Consider the following 20,935-nt stretch of genomic DNA (forward strand, 5'->3'; position numbering starts at 1 on the left):
TCTATTTTGTCTGATATTAGTATAGCCACCCTTTCTCTCTTTTGGTTACTATTTGTGTGGAATATTTTTTCATCTTTTCATTTTTCACTCTATTTGTATCTTGGGAGCTAAAGTGAGTTTCTTGTAGACAGTATGTAGTTGGATCATGTTTTTTCCATTCTATCAATCTCTATCTTTTGATTCGAAAGTTTAACCCATTTACATTTAAAATAACTACTGATAAGGAGGGACTTCTGTCATTTTGCTATTTGTTTTCTGTATGACTTGTAGCTTTTTGTCCATCTTTTTCCGCATTACTGTCTTCTTTTGTGTTGATTTTTTGCAGTGAAATATTTAAGTTCCTTTCTCATTTCCTTTTAGGTATATTCTATAAGTATTTCTTTGTGGTTATTATGTGGATTTTAACCTCAAAAGTTATAATATTCTAATTTGAATTTATGCCAGCTTAACTACAATAACATCCAAGAAGTCTGCTCCTTTATATTTCCATCCCCAATCTTTGGTTGTTGATATATCAAAATTACATCATACATTGTGTGCCCCAAGACATAAAGTAACAATTCTTTTAAATGCATTAGTCTCATGTAGAAAACAAAATGTGCAGTTACAAACCATAGTTACTAGTTTTTAAACAAATAATTGTTTTTTAATATATTAGTCCTTTAAATCATATTTAAAAAAAGGTTGAGTTACACACCATTGTTATTACAACAATACTAGCTTTTATAATTGCCCATGTATTTACCATTGTTGCGATCTTTATTTCTTCATCTGGCCTCAAGTTATTGCCTAGTGTCCTTTCATTTCACTTTGCAGAACTCCCTTGAGCATTTCTTACAAGGCAAGTATAGTGATAACAGACTCCTCAGCTTTTGTTTATCTGGGAATGCCTTAATTTCTCCTTCACTTTGGAAGAATAATTTACCCTATGTAGGATTCTAGGTCAACAGGTTTTTTCTTCTATTAGCACTTTGAATGTATCAGCCCTCTGCCTCCTGGTCTGTTAAGTTCCTGATGAGAAATCTGCTTATATTGTTATTGAGGATCCCCGCATGTGGCAAGTTGCTTCTCTATTTTTCTCTTCAAGATTCTCTTTTTGTCTTTGGCTTTTGAAAGTTTGACCATGTGGCTTTTTGTGGTTCTCTTTAAGTTCATCTCACTTGTAGTTTATCAAGCTTCTTGTATGTTTATATTCATATCTTTCGTCAAAGTTGGGAAGTTTTCTGCCATTATGTCTTCAAATATTCTCTCTGCAGTCCCACCCCCCCTTTTTGTGGGACTTCCACAATGTGAATATTTATCCAGTTGTTACCCAGATGGTACCCAACAAGTACCTTAGGCTCTGCCACTTTTCTCCAATCTTTTTTCTTTCTGTATCTCAGACTTGATGATTTCCATTGTCCTATCCTCTAGTTTGCTTATTGTGTCTTATTTGTGCCTGCTCAAATCTGCCTTTGAATCCCTCTAGCGGAATTTTCTTTACAGTTTCTGTACTTTTTTGGCTTCAGAATTTTTTTCTTTTTTTTTTTTTTCCAGGTTTTTGATCTCTTTATTGATATTTCTATTTTGTTCATACAAAGTTTTCTTGACATTCTCCACATCTTTAATTCTTTTACCCTCTTTAAGACAGTTGTTTTAAAGACTGTCTAGTTGATCCGCCATCAGTTATTTTTTCAGGGACAATATCTGTTGATTTTTTTTTCTTTGAAATTGGCCATACCTTTCTGTTTCTTTGTATGTCTTATGATTTTTTGGTTGAAAACGAGGCATTTCAATGTAATAATGTGGAACTCTGAAAATCAGATTTTCCCGGTTCATCAGAGTTTGCTGAGTTTTTTGGTGTTTTGTTTTTTTGTTTTAAATGTTTTAGGTTGTCTCTGTGCCATGGATCAGTCTATGATGTAAACTTAAGGTCCTCTCAACCCTTTTCTTTCTTTCTTTTTCTTTTTTTATTATGATAAAAATATTATTTATTCTTTTTTTTTTATTATGATAAAAATGTATGTTAGTCACCATACAGTACATCATTAGTTTTTGATGTAGTGTTCCATGATTCATTGTTTGCATATAACACCCAATGCTCCATGCAATATGTGCCCTCCTTAATACCCATCACCGGGCTAGCCCATCACCCCACCCCCCTCCCCTCTGAAACCCTCAGTTTGTTTCCCAGAGTCCATAGTCTCTCATGGTTCATTCTGGGTGGCAGTTGGTTAAGCATCTGCCTTTGGCTCAGGTCATGATATCAGGGTCCTGGGATCAAGTCTCACATCAGGCTCCCTGCTCAGCAGGGAGTCTTTTCTCTCTTTTTTAAAAATATTTTTTATTTATTCATTTGAAAGAGAGCACAAGAGCACAAGCAGGGGGGAGGGTCAGAGAGAAAGGGAAAAGCAGACTCTGCACTGAGCAGGGAACCCAATGTATGGCTCCATCCCCAGACCCCGGGATCATGACCTGAGCCAAAGGCAGACGCTTAACCACCTGAGCCACCCAGGTGTCCTTTTCAAGTCTTTTCTGAGCCTGTGCCTTTCCCTGGGTATGTGCAATCATTTCCTAATTTTCCCCATATGTGAAGTTGCTTTTGAATGTCCTGGTCTTTAATGTCTGGTTCTCAAAAAGAGAAGAAAAGGAAAATGAAAGGGGGGTGGGGAAAGGGTATCAGCGCTTTAAATCTCCTGGAAGACACTTCAGCTAGAGAAATGACTTGCAACAATGGGGTGGGGTGAGTTGTGCAACCACAATGACTACCCTCTTCTTTGCAGTTTGTGCTTAGAAGCAGCAATCAGTGATCAGAGCACAGATCCCTATCTTTGGAGAAAATATCTTTTTCCTCACCCTGGCCTCTGCAAACTATGTGCACGCTGTTTCAGGAACACATGCACAGTTCCTGCCATGGGACATTTTGTCCACCTTCACCAGTTTTATCCATCTTCCACCTTATCTCTCTGCTAACCACCAATATGTTCTCTGTATCCATGAGCTCCTTTTAGATTCCACATATGAGTGAGATTATACAGTATTTGTCTTTCTCTGTCTGACTTATTTCACTTAGTATAATGCCCTTAAGGTCCATCCATGTTGTCACAAATGGGAAGATTTTCTTCTTTTTATGGCTGAGTAATATTCCATTGTATATTTATACACGATTTTCTTTATTTGTTCACTGATGAACACTTTGAGTGGTTCCATATCTTGGCTATTGTAAATAATACCACATTCCTTTTATCTTTTATTTTATTTATTTATTTTTAAAGATTTTATTTATTTGACAGAGAGAGAGACAGCCAGTGAGAGAGGAAACACAAGCAGGGGGAGTGGGAGAGGAAAAAGCAGGCTCCCAGCAGAGCAAGGAGCCCAATGTGGGGCTTGATCCCAGGACCCTGGGATCACGCCCTGAGCCAAAGGCAGACATTTAATGACAGAGCCACCCAGGTGCCCCTCCTTTTACTTTTAAAATCTCTCCTGGAACTGCATTTGTGCTTCCTTTTCCTTTTTCTCTTTCTTTTCTTTTCTTTTCTTTTCTTGAGAGTGAGAGAGAGAAAGCAAGCAGGGGTGCAGGGGAGGGAGAGTGAGAATTCCAAGCAAGCTCCACACCCAGCATGGAGCCTGAGGCAGGGCTCAATCTCACAATCCTGAGATCATGCCTGAGATGAAATCAAGAGTGGGTTGCTTAACTGACTGAGGCACCCAGGTGCCCATGTACCTCTTTTTCATCCCTAAGACTAAATTGCTTCTTTCCCCCTTAAATTAATCTTATCAGGGGGGGTGTGAATTTTATTAATCTTTTCAAATACACAACTTCTGAATTTGTTGGTCCTGACTAGAGTGTGTTTATTTTATGTTTCTTTGTTATCTTTTTGATTCTTTATGATTTCTTCCCTTCTATTTTTTTTGGAGTTTTTTCTGCTTTTCTTTTTCTAACTTCAATTGTGTGGTTAATTTTTAATTTTGTACTTTTGCTTTTCTTTGAAGTGAATATTTATGAGAAATATCCTTTCAAATGACACTTTTATATATAATTATTTTTTACTGTTATTAATTTCTACATATTTCCATTACAAATTTTTCTATCCATGAATTTTTCAACATTTTAAAATTTTTCCAAAAAATTTTTATTACTAATTTCAAAATTAATTGCATTATAGTCAAAGAGTATGGCCTGTACATTAATAATGCTTTGAAATTTGTAGAGGCTATCATGACGGCCTGGTTGATTTCTGTAAATATTCCATGTGGGTTGAAAAGAATGTTTAATTTTTTGAATGTATTGTTCAATATGATCATTATATTGAACATTATTAATTGTGCTATTTATAACTTTTATATCCTTTTCTGGTCTGCTTGTTCTATCAACTACTGAGAAAGGTGTTTTAATCTCTGATAAAGATGGGTTTGTCTGTTTGTCTTTATCTGGACACTTGAAAATTTTTTCTCTACTTCTAATAATATGCAATTATATTAAATAAATCACATTTTTGAGAACTTTCCAACTCTTCTATCTCAACTGTTTTTTGTATAAATCATACTAGCCATTGTCACATTCTAATCTTGAATAGTATCCTGAGAGTCTCAGTGAAATATATAAGATTATTTTGTTTTTATGTAAGATAATTGGGACAAGCAAGTGGTTAGTTCATTGAAAAAGTTGATTAGAATGAGGAATCATTAAGGAATGATACATACGTTAAACATTTTATTTGAACTTAAAATGCATGCGTACATACACGTCCATTCACTAATATTTGTGTATGATTCTGTTTAGTGTGTGACTCTGGTTATTTTATTTTATTTTTTTACATATAAACCGTACCTGTAATGCATTGTCAAGAATTTCTAGTTTCTATTGATGTAAATTGGAGGGAGAACCTAAAAAATCTTCGATGTAGTATGAGTGCAGAATTATAGGTTTTTATGATTTTGAACCAAACTTCATAGTCATCCTGCCCACACTTCATTTGATAACTGTTTCATGCCTCATTCTTTATTGAGTCAGTCTTCAATTTAATTTTTTATAGAAACTTTGTTGTATTCCTGTTCCACTGGTTGATGTAATGTTTACGTAGTGTTTAATCAAACCACATAATTATAGTAACAATTACAATTAGTATAAACAGACTTGGGAACGAGCTCATCTGTCTCTTTATAAATATACAGCCCTAAACAACGGGAGCAGAAGGGTGTGGTGGTACTAGAAAGCAGCCATTTAGCTGGGAACATTTTTTGTACCATTGCCATCAGTCATTATATTGTACAGAGGCAATGGAGAGAATTATTAAATCTGCCATGTCAGTTAAGTAGAGGTCATTTAGGAGCATCTGTATTAGTAAACTTTACAGCTCCACAAGGAGGTAATGTTATCCCCATTTTAGAAGAGAGATCTGATTTGCCCAATATCCCCACCACTAGCTTATTACTGAACCAGGACTAGGATCTAGATCTGGATTTGTTTGACTACAGTCATTCCAAAAAGCTGTGAGAACTCTTTTTTACAATCTGTGTTTTAATGGAATTTTACTTCATTTATTACTCATGCTTCATGAATTAGTATATAGGCCTTTGCAATTGAAAATACTGGTTTTAGGGGCACCTGCGTGGTTCAGTCAGTTAAGTGTCTGCCTTTGGCTCAGGTCATGATCCCGGAATCCTGGGATTGAGCCCGGAGTCAGGCTCCCTGCTCAGTGGGGAATCTGCTTCTCCCTCTCCTACTCCTCCCCTGCTCGTGCTCTCTCTCTCTCACTCTCTCTCTCAAATAAATAAATAAAATCTTTAAAAAGAAAGAAGAAAGAAAATACTGCCCCTTACTTTAAATCTTTAAAAAGAAAGAAGAAAGAAAATACTGCCCCTTACTTTAGGCACTTACCATACCTTTTTTTTCCTCCCTAGTAGTTAGTTTTGGCTTTATCTGGTTGTTCTCTCAGCTCTGTCACAGCTCACTTGGACAGGTTAGCTTGTCTCTGAGCACTCTTTTTCTCATTCTTAAGCTCCTACTCAGGAGCTTGGATTCTCAACCACCATCTGGAAAACAAAATATTATTATTAATCAGAGATGGGTTACAATTTGTTCATTTCCTACTCACTCCTTTCTTTTCTAAAGCTACAGCCTGTGCCTCCAACTCTCCCGATTTCTTCTCCGTGACTAACTTTTATGTGGTGATGTTTCTTTTCTTTTAATGGTGCCATTCATCCCTAAATGAATCAGCACAAATGAGATCAAGCTTAATGAGCCTTGGCACAGGTTTGATGAGCCTCCCACACTTTGTAAATACATCTACTGATTAGCCACCTCCCATGTATACACATTGTAACGGAAGTTATCACCACCACCACCCCTTCTCTTCTCTCCCAGCTGCTTCACAAGTCAGTTGTTGGTTTGTGTTTCCTTTCCAGAAGGCCTGGCCCAGGTACTGGAATAAGTATGTTAGCCGTATAGAGCTTCACGGTACAGAAATAGTACAAGTCGCAGGCGCACTTCCCTGCATAGTCCGTCTTCTGATTTTCATACTTCTTGGTATTGTGTTGTATTTTCAATTGAAATTCCAATCCTTCGGGTCTCCTTTGACTGACTCTTTCAGCAAACTACCTTAATAAATTGCCTGATCTCCCAGACTTTGAGAGTTTATTTTTTTAAGACACTTCATTCTTTCATGATCCATGTTAACTTCTCTGCAGGCATCATGAATTTTCATCATTAGCAGGTTTCTACTATCCTTTCTCTAAGTAGCTAGCAGATTGTAATCCATTCAAAAAACAAAAGAACCCTTGAGGAATATTGGCAAAGCCCTCATCTTTACTTTCTAAACTCGGCTGTAAGGACAGATTAGCTTATTGGTTCAAACTCTGAACTGAACTTTGAGGCAACAGATTTGGCAACTCTGTCTCCAAACCCATATCTTTCATAGGCTTCTTTCTATGTCTCAGTAAATGGCCACTTCATGCCTTCAATTGTTCGGGTCCATATCCTTTTACTCATAATTGATCTTTTCCTTATACTCTCTATCCAATTTATTTTCAAGTCTTGCTTGTTTTTCCTTTAAAATACAACCAGAATGTGATCATTTCTCACTACTTCCACCCCTTGACAAATGAATAAACTCCAGGAGAAGACCCCTATGCCCATCTGCCTAAGTTTTAGGCCATCTACCTATTGCTCAGATGGAGCCTTGACATAAAGGCTGATTAGGGAGATGGGTTCTGCTCCACACCACCTCCTCTTACTTTCTGTTGTTGTCTATTATTTGCTTTGATTCAGAAAGAGAGAGGACAAGGGAAAACTCTCAAGTCACTACTAGGTGATAGTAGGAGTCAAGGCCCAATGGCTATTTCCTTGGGAAGGACTCAGCCCTTACCAGCTGAATATCTCTGTGTTTATGTATATGTGACAATTTGAAGATGAAAGGAAGGAGAGAAGAAAGTGAGAGAAAGTGTTTTTATAAAATCCTCTTTTTGAATTAAGAGGTAGTTTTGCATGATGGTCAGAGTGTGAACTCTTAGAGACCATCACCTTTGGTCTGAATCCTGCCAGAAGCCATGTGACACTAGCCAAATTCTTCTTTCTTTTTCCAGTTCTACTGAGAAATAATTGGCATCACCGTATACATTTAAGGTGTATAGTATGATGGTTTGATTTATGTATGTTGTTAAATGATTACCACAATAGGTTTCGTTAACATTTATCATGTCACATAGATACAATTTAAAAAAAGAAAGAAAATCCTTTGTGATGAGAGCCCCCACATATGGTAACCGCAACTCTGATTTCCTTTTCTATGAGTTTGGTTTTTTGTTTTGTTTTGTTTTTAAGTTGCCACATTGTAAGTGAGGTCCTACAGTATTTGTCTTTCTCCGTCTCACTTATTTCACTTGGCATAATGCCTTCAAGGTCCATCCCTGTTGTTGCAAACGATAGGATTTCCTTGTTTTTAATGGCCGAATAATATTTCATTGTATACGTACACCACAGCTTCTTTGTCTCTTCATCTCTCAATAGACTGGTTGTTTCTGTCTTGGCTATTGTAAATAATGCTGCTATGAACATGGGAGTCAGATACCTTTTTGAGTTAGTGTTTTTGTATCCTTTGGATATATTCTCAGTATTCTCAGCAGTGGAATTACTGGATCATACGGTAGTTCAATCTTTAATTTTTCGAGGAATCTCCATAATGTTTTCCACAGTGGCTGTAGCTAGGCAAATTCTTTAATTTCTCTTTTCTCAGTTGCCTTTTTGAGATGGGGATAAGACTAGCATTTGCCGGAACATTACATTAAAAACTAAGGATGTACTGTATGGTGACTAACATGACATAATAAAAAATTATTATTAAAAAAAAAAAGACCAGCTTTTGCCTTACTGAATATCATTGTTGTGAAGATTAGGTAAGTTAGTACATATAAAGCAACTAGTCTTAATACATAGCAAGTGTGCAATGAATAGTTTGTTTTTTTCAAGTCAGTTTTCAAAGCACATTGTGGACATTAGAATTCCTGATAGCACCGGGAGTTATAAACATTTTTGTGATGATACATATCTAGTAACCCCATTTCCGTCAGTTAGGGCTCCCTTTCCTTGTGCTGTGGAGAGCTGCTTAAAGCTATACATTAAGTGCTTTCATTTCCACAGAATCATCAGTCCTGACATCAGTCTAAAGTCCTCAGTATATTACCATTTACTCCAGTATAAGGCAACAAGCTCTCCCCATTCCTTTCCTTCTTTCCCTGCAATGGGATGGTTCATGCTTGGGCAAAGAGAGTGAAGCTTGTTTTTAGAGTAACATGCTAGTCTGCAGTATGAGTCTCAGCTTCCTGCACCTTAGGCTTCCGCTAAAGCTGTCACTGCAGTCAGCGAGAACTGACCAGGAGGAGTTACTGCCAAAGCTGGCATTCTTTACTTGACATCCTTTTTATAGAAGTCCCATCACAACTGCTTCTCAGTAATTTAGCATTTCCTAATGTTCTTTCTACGCTAATATCCAGGAACGTGTAAACAAGGACAAGAGCGATTAGGTGATAAAGAACTAGGTGTTTAGGGCTCCTGTCTATTGAAAATTGCCTGACAGCATGGGATGGAATGGGCCAGGGGTGGATTTGACAAGTTCCTTTGTCCAACACCAGCCAATCAACTGATTTTTTTCCTCATTATCTCTTTTGGCTTCCATGTTTGTTTGCTTGTTTAATTGTTCGTTTGTTTTTCTGTTCTCTATCCTGATTTTTCCCCAGCTGTATCTGTTGTCCTTCCCCCACTGCATTTTACTATGTCTCTAACTGTACCTTATAGAAGATAACTAGACCTTTATATTCTACATTAGCAAACGTTCTAAATCCTCTTTTTTCTGTTAGGATCAAAAGATTATCTTCAATTAAGGAGAACTGTGAACTTTAGTGTGCTCAATGGGAACACTATTGTTCTTTTAGGTAGGATAATTTTTTACTCTGGAATTTCCCCTGGCATTGCAGGATGGTAAACATCCCTGGCCTCAGTCCCAAGTGCCAGTGACACATCTCCAGTCATTGTGACCACCAAAAATGCCTTCACACATTTACAAACACCTCACAAAGTAGTGGTGGAACCTCTCCTTTAGAACCACTGCCAGCTAGGCAACTAGAAGCGTATCTGCAAACACTGGCTTGCTGCTTGTCATCAAATGTTCTTTGTAATTTGATGGAGCAATTTAATTGCCGAAGTTTTCATGTCTACTGAAAATTTAGCTATTAAAGCTACTACAGTTGTCCCATTCTGTGACTGTACCAGCTACACTTTTCAAAATTCAAGATTTAGGAAAACCAAGATGTTTATTGGTAGGATATATATATATATATATATATATATATATATATATATATATATAATATTTTGCATATATAAATAATATTTTCTCAAGAAAAATATTAAGTTTTCATAAAGTTACTGGCTTATGAAACAAGTATGTGAAAATGACTTGTAACTTTCTCAAAGTATACTCGTTTTTAATTGAGAGAATTAAAGTTTTTCTCTTTTTGAAAATAATTTAAAAATATACTACAAAGTACATAATGCTTCAGAATCTCTTGTACTAGTGATTTGTAATTTTGCACAGTAAGAATATAATGTTTTAGTTTGCTAGTGTTATACAATAATTTAGTTATAAATGTTCTTTATTCTTTTATATTTCAGAGAAAGAGATTTGAAGAAAACTGGGCACAGGCTCAGCAAAACCAAACAGAAGAGAAGCAGGAAAAGAAATAAAAAGCAGAACAGTCATAGTAAAATCATGGGGGAAAACTCATTTGAAACCTTAAGTTATCATATGCTAGGAGATCAGGACCCATCTCAGAGTGAAGAGGAAGACTTGGAAGACACTGAAAGAGAATTGGCATGCACCTTCACTGGTGGACTGGGAAATGAGCAAGGAGATTTCGTGAACAGCCACAGAGATGAAGTATGGAAAAGCATAAATCCTGAAGATAGTTTTCCAAATGTTGTATCTGTAGTTGAGCTGGACAATACACCAAAAAATTACCTCCCTAAAGAGAATGATGATTCGTTTCTAAATATGTCATTGATGCCAAATGAAGACTCTGTTACTTGCCCAGCAATGACTCAGAATCTTTCCTGCGTAGCAAGTGATGACTGCTCTGGCACGAAGGTAGGAAAGCGTCCTGGAAATAGGCATCCCACGGCATTAGACATCCAGGGCAGATCCGCTGACATCCCCGGCTCATTTATGCAGAAGAGAGAGAAAGTACATAAAAGACTCCAGAATGAAACAATTCTGTACCCTCAGTGTGGGTCCAGAGCCTCAGATAAAGGTTTAAGAAAGGAACAAGGAGTAAATGCAAATAAAAACAATTATTGGGCTTTTTTTTCAAACAATCCATCTGATGAAGAATTACAGCTGAGCTCTGAGAGACAGCCCTGTTTGGGGAGCTGGCCTGAGGGACCTCATAAGTTTATATGTGAACAAAGACCAAAGAAAGATAGATGGCAAAAGCTGGCCTCTCCAGACAGCCGGGGACAATTGATTACATTGATCTCCACTTCTGAAGAAACTTCAGTACCAGGAAGCAGTCCAGAAACATTGGTAGAGGAGAAGCTAGTGATAGAAAATGACGATTTGTCACCCTCAGCTGAGAATACAGATTCAATCACAGCAACAGAAACAAGTATCTTTAGAAGCTGCTTGCCTAAACTGGATATCCCAAAGAGTGACTTACACGCCGCAAAGAATAAGAAAAGGAGAGAGAAAAGGATTTTCAATTTGGCACCAAACTTTAACTTACTGGCACAGAGCTATATTAATGTAAAAGAAAGAGGGGGATGTGGCTTGTTAACAGAAAGCCACGGCCTAAAAATTATTTTGGAAGAAGAAAAAGATAGAATTTCAGAAATAAATAATAAAGAGGAGAATACACAAAAACTTATGATCTTTAATCATCATCCATCATGGTTTTACTTTGATATTTTCAAAGACCCTCCTCTAAATGTTAGTAGACTATCTTATTCTCATTACCTGCCATTTAACAGACACTCTGTATATTTTTACAAAAACCCTGTTCCTTCTCTTGTGCTACAATATACATCTAGCTTTCGGATGGTATCTTTTACAAGCAAGAAATCATTTTTGACTTTCAAATCTCAGACAAGAGTAGATAACCAACTAAGTGACATAGGGTTTAGTTCTTCAGAAATTTCAAGTAGCCAACCTGATCCTTCGAACTCCTTTAGGGTCACTTCTGATCTTCACTTTTTAAATGAAAGTTTTGATGAGAAGCTGAAGACATGGGAAGAACCTAAGCCATCACAGTTCTTGCAAACTGAGGATAACCAAGATTTAACGAGCATTGGCCTTGATTCCCTTGAGCTGCAATTATCACAAGGGTTTGCCTTTCAACTAGTAAAGCTTTTTGGATCCCCTGGAGTTCCAATGGGTAAATTGTGTTTATTCGCTCTAAATAAAAAGTCCAGTTTAACATATATGAGTAATTTTTTGAAGTGTTCCTATCTTGTGTTAGTGATTTCATGCAGTATTGATCTCATGATGCTTTTCAGCAGTGGAAGTAGAAGACCCATGGCAAATGGTGCTTCAGAGTCACATGCCCACCTCCGCCTAGAGGACCGGCGGTCTTCATTGTCTTTGAACACTTAGAATCCTTGGACTCTCGATATAAATAGACACTGAGAAGAACAAAGGATGAGGCAGGCAAATAGTAACTATGTAACAAATAGAGATGGGTTACCTTTTTATTTTTTTAATCTTTCTATTTCATGCATTTCCCTTATTTGGCACATGACGCTTTTCTTTCTCATTCACAGTATGGCTTGTAGATATGAGAATAGGAAAGAGAGGGGAAGAGTGAAGATTAAATGACGAAAAAATATCTGAAATAAGTTGAGTTTAAGTTTTACAACTATCTGAGAAAGATACTGAAAAGATTAAGAAGGAATCTGACTGGTTGACTTGAAAGATTCCTTCTGGCTATTGTTTTCGGAAATGAAAAACCCACCTGTGGTTAAAACACATGAAATTGTTTTTGTAACATTCTAAGTAAAACTCTAAGTAATTTTTTCCTAAATAATAAACATATTTAAGAAGCTAAATGTCTTAAACAGGAAGTGGAGCACATATCCCCATTCTTCCTTATCCTAAATCAGTTGAAGTGTTAGTGATTTCCTGGTTGAATGTGTCCCCTTCCCTGGGGACAGAAATTGTAAGAGCCGGCAAGTCAAAGCTCCAGTCCCCACAGTTCTCCTGTATCTTCCTGATATTCTTTCTTTTCTACACCTATCAGGATCTTTGGGCCCTGTTCTTATCTCACAGCTTATCTTCCAGAGGTGTTTATTTTGCTCCTAAATTCCTGCTGTTCTGGACAGAATTCGTCCTCAGAACCCAGACCCGAGATTGGCTAAGTCTCAGGGCGAGGGATCACAATTATTATCACAACCTGCTCTTCAGGTTCTAGCATGACATTTGTCATTTTTGTAAACGTTGCCTATATTCACATCTTAAACTGTTTGCTGCAATATGCTATCCTTCGAGATGCACCAATTAAAAAAATTTAACTGCATTTGCTTTAGGGAATTTTAAATGATGAATGAAGTCATTTTAGGCCAGGGGTCTTAGTCCTAGGTCTATATTTTAAAATTACATACAAAAATTTTTGTGTCATTCTGGACCATTTTTCTGCGACAGTTCGTAGATTTTATCAGCTTCTGGGGCGGGGGAGAGGGGGTGGCAGCGCATGACTCAAAAAGATTAACAATCACTGCCTTAGATCAGCATCAGAAAGCATGAAGGCACTGGCGTGAAAAGATTCTAAACCTCGTCCTCCCTTGAACGCACAATACCATCATAATCAACAATAACGATCAAGCATCCATTAATTAAGCTTTGGAAAGCTTTCTAGAGAAAATAGACCTCATTCATCAAATAGCTTACCTTCTAAATGGGGAGACAAGACTAACACAAAACAAAATTATTGCACATAGAAAATATAAATGACAAGCTTATGAATATTTTATGAGCGAGGTTAGCAGTGCTTAAGGGGTTGTTGAAGAGAATATGGGGTTATGGTTTTTGGGGGATGGCTTCAATGTGGAAGTGAATTATAAGCAGTGCTCATACAAATGTGGCTGAAAGGAAAAATATAGGGAAAGAATTTCACGTTTGGATATGGCACGTGCTTAAAAAAGGAGAGGAGAAAACTCTAAGTGGAAACTCCGCCGATTTGTTTGGCCACATTGGACAAGAGAAGCTCTCATGTATCTGTGGCCAGTGGCCTTGTAAATGAGGCAGGGACCTCGAATGAATCCTAGCTTTAGGAGGGATTATATAGAAAAGGCACACCAGGCCTGAAGAAACCAAACTACTATGTTACCAGGGACATGTGAGTATAGGAAAAATATTTTGTATGGTTTGGTAAGACTGATATGTATGTATCAGTGTTTGGACTAATTTGTGACCATCTTATTTGTCTGTGAGGATTTTGCCCCCAGACACTCTTCTGTGGAAGGAACAGTTTGCAAGAAGACTAAACTTGCTGTAGTTGCACTGTTTATACCTGTCACAAGAAAAGATGGCTGCCTAAATTCTATGTCCTGTGACAGTACCACTTGAAGCTATTACATATATAATATGTACATTTAATATTATATAATATGTATGTACTATTGATATATATATATATATATTTGTACTTAATGAGACTAAGAGCTATGATATGTATCATTTTGCATGTACAGATAAGTATTTTCATTGAGTCAGGATAGTGTTTACTAATAAATCCCCAAGACAGACTTAACTGCTGCTTTAGCCATCAGTGAAATATCTTCCAAACCAGGCTTTTACCATGATGTCAGTCGAAATATCATGTTTGCATATCTTCACATTTAGGGTAAAAATCTCTATGACATTAGAGATGAAATTTGTTCTTTTATATTTTCACAGAATCTTTGTTGCCTGATGACTGCGTGGTTTCTCTCGACTGGAGGACACTGAAGATGATCTATTTGCAATGGAAGACATCAGTAGAGGTACATTTTTATGGCTTTCAAGGAAGACCTTCTCTAACTGATTTCTTTAAAAAAACACACAACAACAAACAATCAGAGAAAACCTGGTCATCAAATGGAATAGGAAGGGCTGCATCCCTTGTATTAAATTAGAGAAAGACTGTATGTGGATGGGTGAAAAATACACGCTCTTTCAATTCGTCCCTAAGAGAAAGCTGTGTTTGATTCCCCCACACTGCTGTAGTGGAGGCTGGTGTAAGGGCCCACGGTGGATGGCTGACGTGCCCATATTAGGAGAGCCCTTTCTTCATTTCGTCTTTTCTCCTGTCCAGCCCTCAGGGTTATCCTGTTATGATAGAGTAATAGCTACGCATTAGATTCATATTTACTTGACTTGGAAACACCTCATTCTTGGTGTTTTCTGTTGGTCCATAGTGAGAGACATGACTATTCTGACAGGCTGTTAATTTTCCAGGTAGGGGGAGGAAGACTGAGGAAGGTTAGAAAGGTAATAGAAATTCTGGAAAAGGCAGCACACTGTATAACGTAGTGGGGAGAGAGTTGACATTAGTTGGTAGTGATTTCAATGTTCCCAGAGGCAATGCTAGGGGTACATTATGAGATAAATGGTAAAAGCAAGGTTTAGTGAAACATAAAATTATATAGTTCGGGATAGTAGGTATTTCTTAACTGTTCATATAAGCATGGCTGTGGGAAAAGTAGATTTGTTTTATGTGCCCAGTTAGTAAAACCAAATACATTTTTCTAAACTTCTTATTTCTTTTCATTCCCCATGGAGAACTTATTGCTGCCCAAACACACACACACACACACACACACACACACACACACACACTCACACTCACACTCATACACAACCCCCAAATTTTAAATGTTTAAATGGACATTTGTGGTTATTAGGTTTCTTTTGCCATTTTGAGAATGTTCCTACATGAGTTAAATGATGATGTGAGCTTAACTCCAATTCCAAATATTAATCGTTATTATATGTATTTTAATTACAATTTCTAGAAAAGACAGAAGAAGATCGGTTAAAAATGAGAATTTCTGGAACCGTAAGTACAACTTATTCCAGAGACCTCTGTATGCTCAGAAGGAAGTGGATGTTGACATTATTTGGTTGGAATAGCTCTATGTACCACAATTGAAGAGTAAATATAAAAAATGTAGTCTGTTACCATAGCAACCCTGTGTGCCATTGCACATGTGATTTTCCATTTCCTTTAAATGTAGATCTTTTTTGTGAAATACAACAAAGCTTAGACTGTTGTTACCAAATTTATTTTCCAACTTGATTGGTTAGAATGTATTTTACAGCATTCTGTCAACACCCAGTTCATGAGGGATTACCACCCCACCCCTCTGCCCCAGATTGTTGTGTGATGAGAGCTGGGAATTAGGGATACAGGTTATATTTAAATATTAAAAAATTCTCTAGAAAAGGAGGTAAAACATGTAGATAGACTCACGTTATGTTTTAAACTTGACATGAGGCTGACTTTAAAATAAACACATTGCACTTTTTTTCAAATGCCTACATTATGAAATAAACACAGCTGCTATGATTTTAGTGTATATGTGTCTGCATTTGATAAGAATTGAATGCACTCTGCATTTACCATATGTTTTCTTTCTTCCTTTTAATCATATTTCTAAGAGTTTTCTGTGTTTCCATTTCTCAGCGGGAAATATGCATACACCCAGTAAAAATGTTTTTGTTTCTTTTAAACCTGGTTCTGCTGCAAGGAGAAGGACTAAAGGTTTGGGAGAAGGGTCTGGGATTTGGAGGGACCGCTGGAAAATGTGGAATAAATGTAGTCTTCTGAGGAGGGATAAGAGGCCATGAGGAATACCAGAGAAAGCAGGTGAAGAAATTCATTTATTCATTCAACATTTATTTATTGAGTTGCCTCAATTCAGACACTGCTGTATACCCAGAGGCTCTAGCAGTGAAAACAGTCCTGCCCTTGTGGAGTTTATGTTGGGACTGAAGTTAGGAAGGGAGTGTTTTCCCTCCCCCTCTTTGAGACACGTGGCCCTAGTGGGACACTGGTACCAGCTGCGTGCAGCCAGCGTGGACATATTTGGCTGTGGCCAATTTGAGATTTCCAGCTGCTGAATTTGGATGTTTTGTGTCAAGGACACTTTCTGGATGATACTTTTGATTTTTATATTCATCTTCCACATTCATGCTAGACTGCCTTCTGGTCTTCTCCTACAGAGCAGTCACCCCTAATTGTTACTCTTTTCTTGTGGGGGAGCTTTATGGCGTTGTAGCTATGGACAGGTTTTTTTACAATTATGCGAACATGCCTCCCTGTTTTGTGTCTGGCATAATGTACTGATTAGTGGGCCTCAAGGGGTAGATAGAAGTGTATAGAAGGAAATAGGAGGAGAATGTGGTTGGCTCTAGGAGCCCCAAGTCCCTGCCTGTTTCAAAATCCTCTTCCTGCCGGTCACCAGGGTGTTTTCTTGTCGCCTGGGGAAGGAGGTGGGGCAGAGTGCTGGAAGGAGGATGGGTTCCCTGGTTGAAGCTAATGCTCGCTGGCTGTCTGACCTTAAACAAGACAGCCTCTCGGAGCTTCAGTTTCTTCACCTGTAAAAAAAAAACAGTTTTATAACAGCACCCTGGCATGGGAATATTAAATGAGGATTAGCAAAACAACTTGTGCTAGTGCATAGCATAATGCCTGAAAAATAATAGGCTCTTAGAAGGTTAATTCCCTTTCTCTAAATACCTCTTTGGGTTAAAGCATTGTGTTTGAAATGTCCAGGCAGAACAGAAATTGTTTTATCCAGGAAAGCAACACATTGACTCAGTAAACTTGGTAACACAGTTGCATGAATTAGTGTATTTATTATTAACTTTCTCATGTAAACAGTTGGATCCTCAGGGAATGGGGCAGAGAACAGGTTTGGATTTGGAGACAGGAGGTGGGGCACTGTGAGGGAGCCTGAGCCTCTCGGATGAGGCAGGACCAGGCAGGGTGTGGGGACTGTGGGATCAGAGGAAAGACCTAGATGCCAGGGGAGTGGCATAAAGAGGGAAATACCCGAGAAACTGACAGCAGACTCCATGTAGGTCGCCGTTTTGTCTAGACTTGTTTGGCCTGTGTTTTGTTTGTAGTTGAATTCTTCGGTCTTCCTGGTGCTGTTGAAGATCCTAACCATCGAGAAAGAGTGCTCAGTGCCCACCGAAGGATGATTTTCAGCGCTATACTCCTGGGATACCAAAATTGGTTTGGATAATCTGTCCAACCGTTCTTGATTAGTTTTCTGAATAATAAAAAACTCAACAAAAGAGGTAACAACTTGAACATTTTATTATCTAATTTTGAAGATGTTTGCCCTACTTTAATTTGTTTTATGGAAGAAAATAAGGCACCGAAAACGTTAGTAGTTTATTTTAAAAATCGCATCACGGTGGAAGGGTAGGCCTCATATCCAAGTATGGGTCTGTGATTCCATTTCTAAAATGCTGAAATCCAAAAAGCTCGGAAAATCAAAAGTTGTTTTTGTTTTGTTTTGTTTCTTAAATGTTTGGCATTAAAACTAAGTTGGGAGCAAAACTTGACTCAAACAGGTTAACTTTACTCCTTATTTATCCTACCTAGTGCAACCATTCAGACATTTCATTGCAGAAATATTAATGTGTTAAATTACTATGGGCTGCCCAGCCCCCACCCAGAATGTAAGTTTATATATGTATACACATACACACATACTGTACACAGACAAAAAAACAAACACGCACTTTCTGAATTCTGAAACAGAGCTGACCTCAAGGATATTGGTTAGGGATTGTGGGACTTGCACCACACTACAGGCAACTATCTTTTTAAATTCTGTTTTAGTTTAGTTGTATTTAACAAACTTCAAATACGAAAACTCATATTTGAAAAATAGAAATGAGGGGTGATTACTCACTGTGCAACATGTAGGCATTTTCTTAATCCCCTTTTTTCAGAAAGAGAGCCCGGACTGTCTTATCTTACCTCCTACCCCACCCTCTCCTGTCTGATCTCCAGGGAATCTACCTCCCGGCTTCTCTAGGAGGTGGGCAATTGCCTGACTCTGGGTGTTCGTTTCTTAAACAGACTTCCAACCAACTTTCCTGTTTACAGCCTCATCTCTAGCCCCAAATCTTCTAGTTCCTGACATTTTAGGGGTTATGCAGGGTAAATTGTGTCGACTCGCGGCTTTCTATAATTCAGAGGTTTTTATTTGTTTTTGCCAAATTAATTAACACTTGGCCTTTGCTCTCTAGTTTTCCAAAATTTTGTTGCTGTAATCTTCTCTTTTTTTCTTACAGTTTATGCTTAAATGTAATAACAAAACAACCACCCCCCCCAAAAAAGCATTTTAGTGGGGTTTCAAAGAGGGAGTGGCAATTAAATATTTGTGTTCCATCTGCCATCTTTACTGGGAATTGAGGGCTTTTTAAAAATAGCTCTATTTTCCCCCTTATGCTCATTTCGTACAGCTTTAGTTCATCTTTCTACCAGACGGTGGGTCTGTTCCAGATGGAGACCAGGGTCTCCAGTGTTTGCTTGAACTCCTCAAGAGTCTTGCTCTCTCTGTAGGCTCCTAGAGCCATTGTGAAACTGGACTTGCTCTTGCGCGAGGATGGGATGATTTCAGGGAAGAACGACCAGTGTTAGTGTCGAGGCATAGACAGCTGCAGAGGGGACTCTGGCATCTGGCAAATCGTTGCTTTCTTTGGGGCTTTTATCGGTGATATTTATGGATTTCTTGGGACTACATTAGAATCCACACTGCCATGCCTTACCCAAGGGTAATATCATAAATATTTAACAATGACTATGGCATGAGGAGTGACCAGTTCTGAAACACCTCTATGCTATACTGATGCAAACCTGCTGACCATCTATCCAGGCTCATACCTGGGTTCCAGAATGTGCCCAGCTTTCTCCTGTCTTTATTATCTTGCTCTAATTTCAGAATGGAGCTTTAGAAAAATGGGCTGGGGCTTCCTCCTTAAAGCTTATAGTCCTCAGGAGCCCTTGTGCACGGTGGCAAACAGGTGCTGTGGAAAAGAAGATTCGGTCCTCACCTTGGGGAAGGGGTGTGGCACTAAAAAGAATAAGGGATGGGTTGTGGGAGGCAGAGGCACAGTCAGGTTTGTCCAGAGAACATTCCGCAGGGCAGACCTCTCCCAGGCTATCAGAGTCCCTGCATTTCCCTGTCAGTTCAGCCGAGTAGACATACATGTGCTGCATTATTTCTCTTCCCTTGTCTCCCCTCCCCTAACTTCTAGCTTCCTGCAGCCTCCATCTGACTTCTAGGGGAAGAATAAGGAAGAGCCAGGAGGGAGCAGTGTCAGTAGAGAGGAGGACAGGGTCCTATCTCTGACGGCTCAGACTGTGCAGAAAGTGTCAGCAGGTGCAGTGGAGCTGCTGGAGAAATCAGGAGTCCACCACACAAACAACTAAGCAGCCAAAGGTAGACATCTTTCCGGTCCTTTCCATTTATGCCACTTATATATAACAAGAGGAATATGTATGTGGATAAGACCAATTTATGTCTTTGAGGAAAAAAAATCAGGAAATTTTTGGTAGGGGAAGAGAAGACATAGGATAGAGAGAACTGGGAAAGCTGCTGCCTAATATTTTAACTGGTTTGACTGTGTTCCCGGGTCTTTGGTTAGACTGCTTCGGAAGCTCCATCTTGGTCCCAGACTTTCTGCCGTCTTGGCATGTCTGGGGTAGAAACCTTGGGCTCATTTATAATTAAGCATTCCAAATCCTGGGTTATTTGGAGCTGTAGGTTTGAGGGTTAAATTCTTGGTTTTCCCTAGTTCTTCTTGGGCACCTCCTTATTTTTCCATGTCTTTTAAACAGTAGTAATTAGAGAATCATTTGAATGTTTCTTCATTTGCTGAAAATGACTTATGATTTTCTTTACATCTGTCATGGTCATGGTTCCTAGTGCAGCAAAGTAAGATTGTGCTGGTCATCACGTAAGCAAGAAACGGAACAGAACCCTAGAGCTGAAAAGTTGGTTGGATGAAATGAGGACACTAAGGAGTGTTATCACAGGGACCCTCTGACTCGGGTGTAGCCCAGATCTCTGGAGGCTGTCACCCAGAGAGAACCAGCAAAGATCTGAATGCAGCTCATAGCAAGTGGATCTCAGATCTGTCAATATGTTTATTGACTGTTTACTCCTTAGAGGACATTATCATGATCTTTGTTTATTCTTAATATTTAATAAATCCCAAGATCACACTTATCTATTGAGAAAGTAGTTCAGGTCCACATACAATTATTGAGCACCTCCTGAATGTCAGGCTGTGTTGTTAGATCTGGGGGTGACAAGGGTGGCGCTGCTCCTACTTAGCAGCCTAGTGGGGGGAAACAGATACACAGCTAACTTTAAGCAGTGTGGTTTACAGGAATAAATCAGAAAAGA

General features: G+C 38.4%; 1 protein-coding gene across 7 annotated transcripts in view; it reads left to right on the forward strand.

Annotated features, from left to right (window-relative positions):
- N4BP2L2 (NEDD4 binding protein 2 like 2) overlaps positions 1 to 17,811 on the forward strand; it is a 75,207-nt gene extending 57,396 nt beyond the window's left edge. For 3 of the 7 annotated variants that reach the window (XR_008958287.1, XR_008958289.1, XM_044381746.3), the window contains one exon: positions 10,148 to 10,195. Coding sequence is in view for 5 of the 7 variants with exons in the window: in XM_044381746.3 (XP_044237681.3) it covers positions 10,148 to 10,161 (14 nt within the window). In the remaining 2 variants the exon portion in view is untranslated. Of the gene's footprint in view, positions 1 to 10,147; positions 11,902 to 14,417 lie in introns of those variants that run through there. The other 4 variants (XM_026493114.4, XM_044381744.3, XM_057309281.1 and 1 more) reach the window with 2 other exon arrangements.
- The last annotated feature ends 3,124 nt before the right edge of the window (positions 17,812 to 20,935 follow it).

Source organism: Ursus arctos, unplaced genomic scaffold (genome assembly GCF_023065955.2).
Source record: "Ursus arctos isolate Adak ecotype North America unplaced genomic scaffold, UrsArc2.0 scaffold_10, whole genome shotgun sequence".
In the NCBI taxonomy this organism is placed as follows: Eukaryota; Metazoa; Chordata; class Mammalia; order Carnivora; family Ursidae; genus Ursus; species Ursus arctos.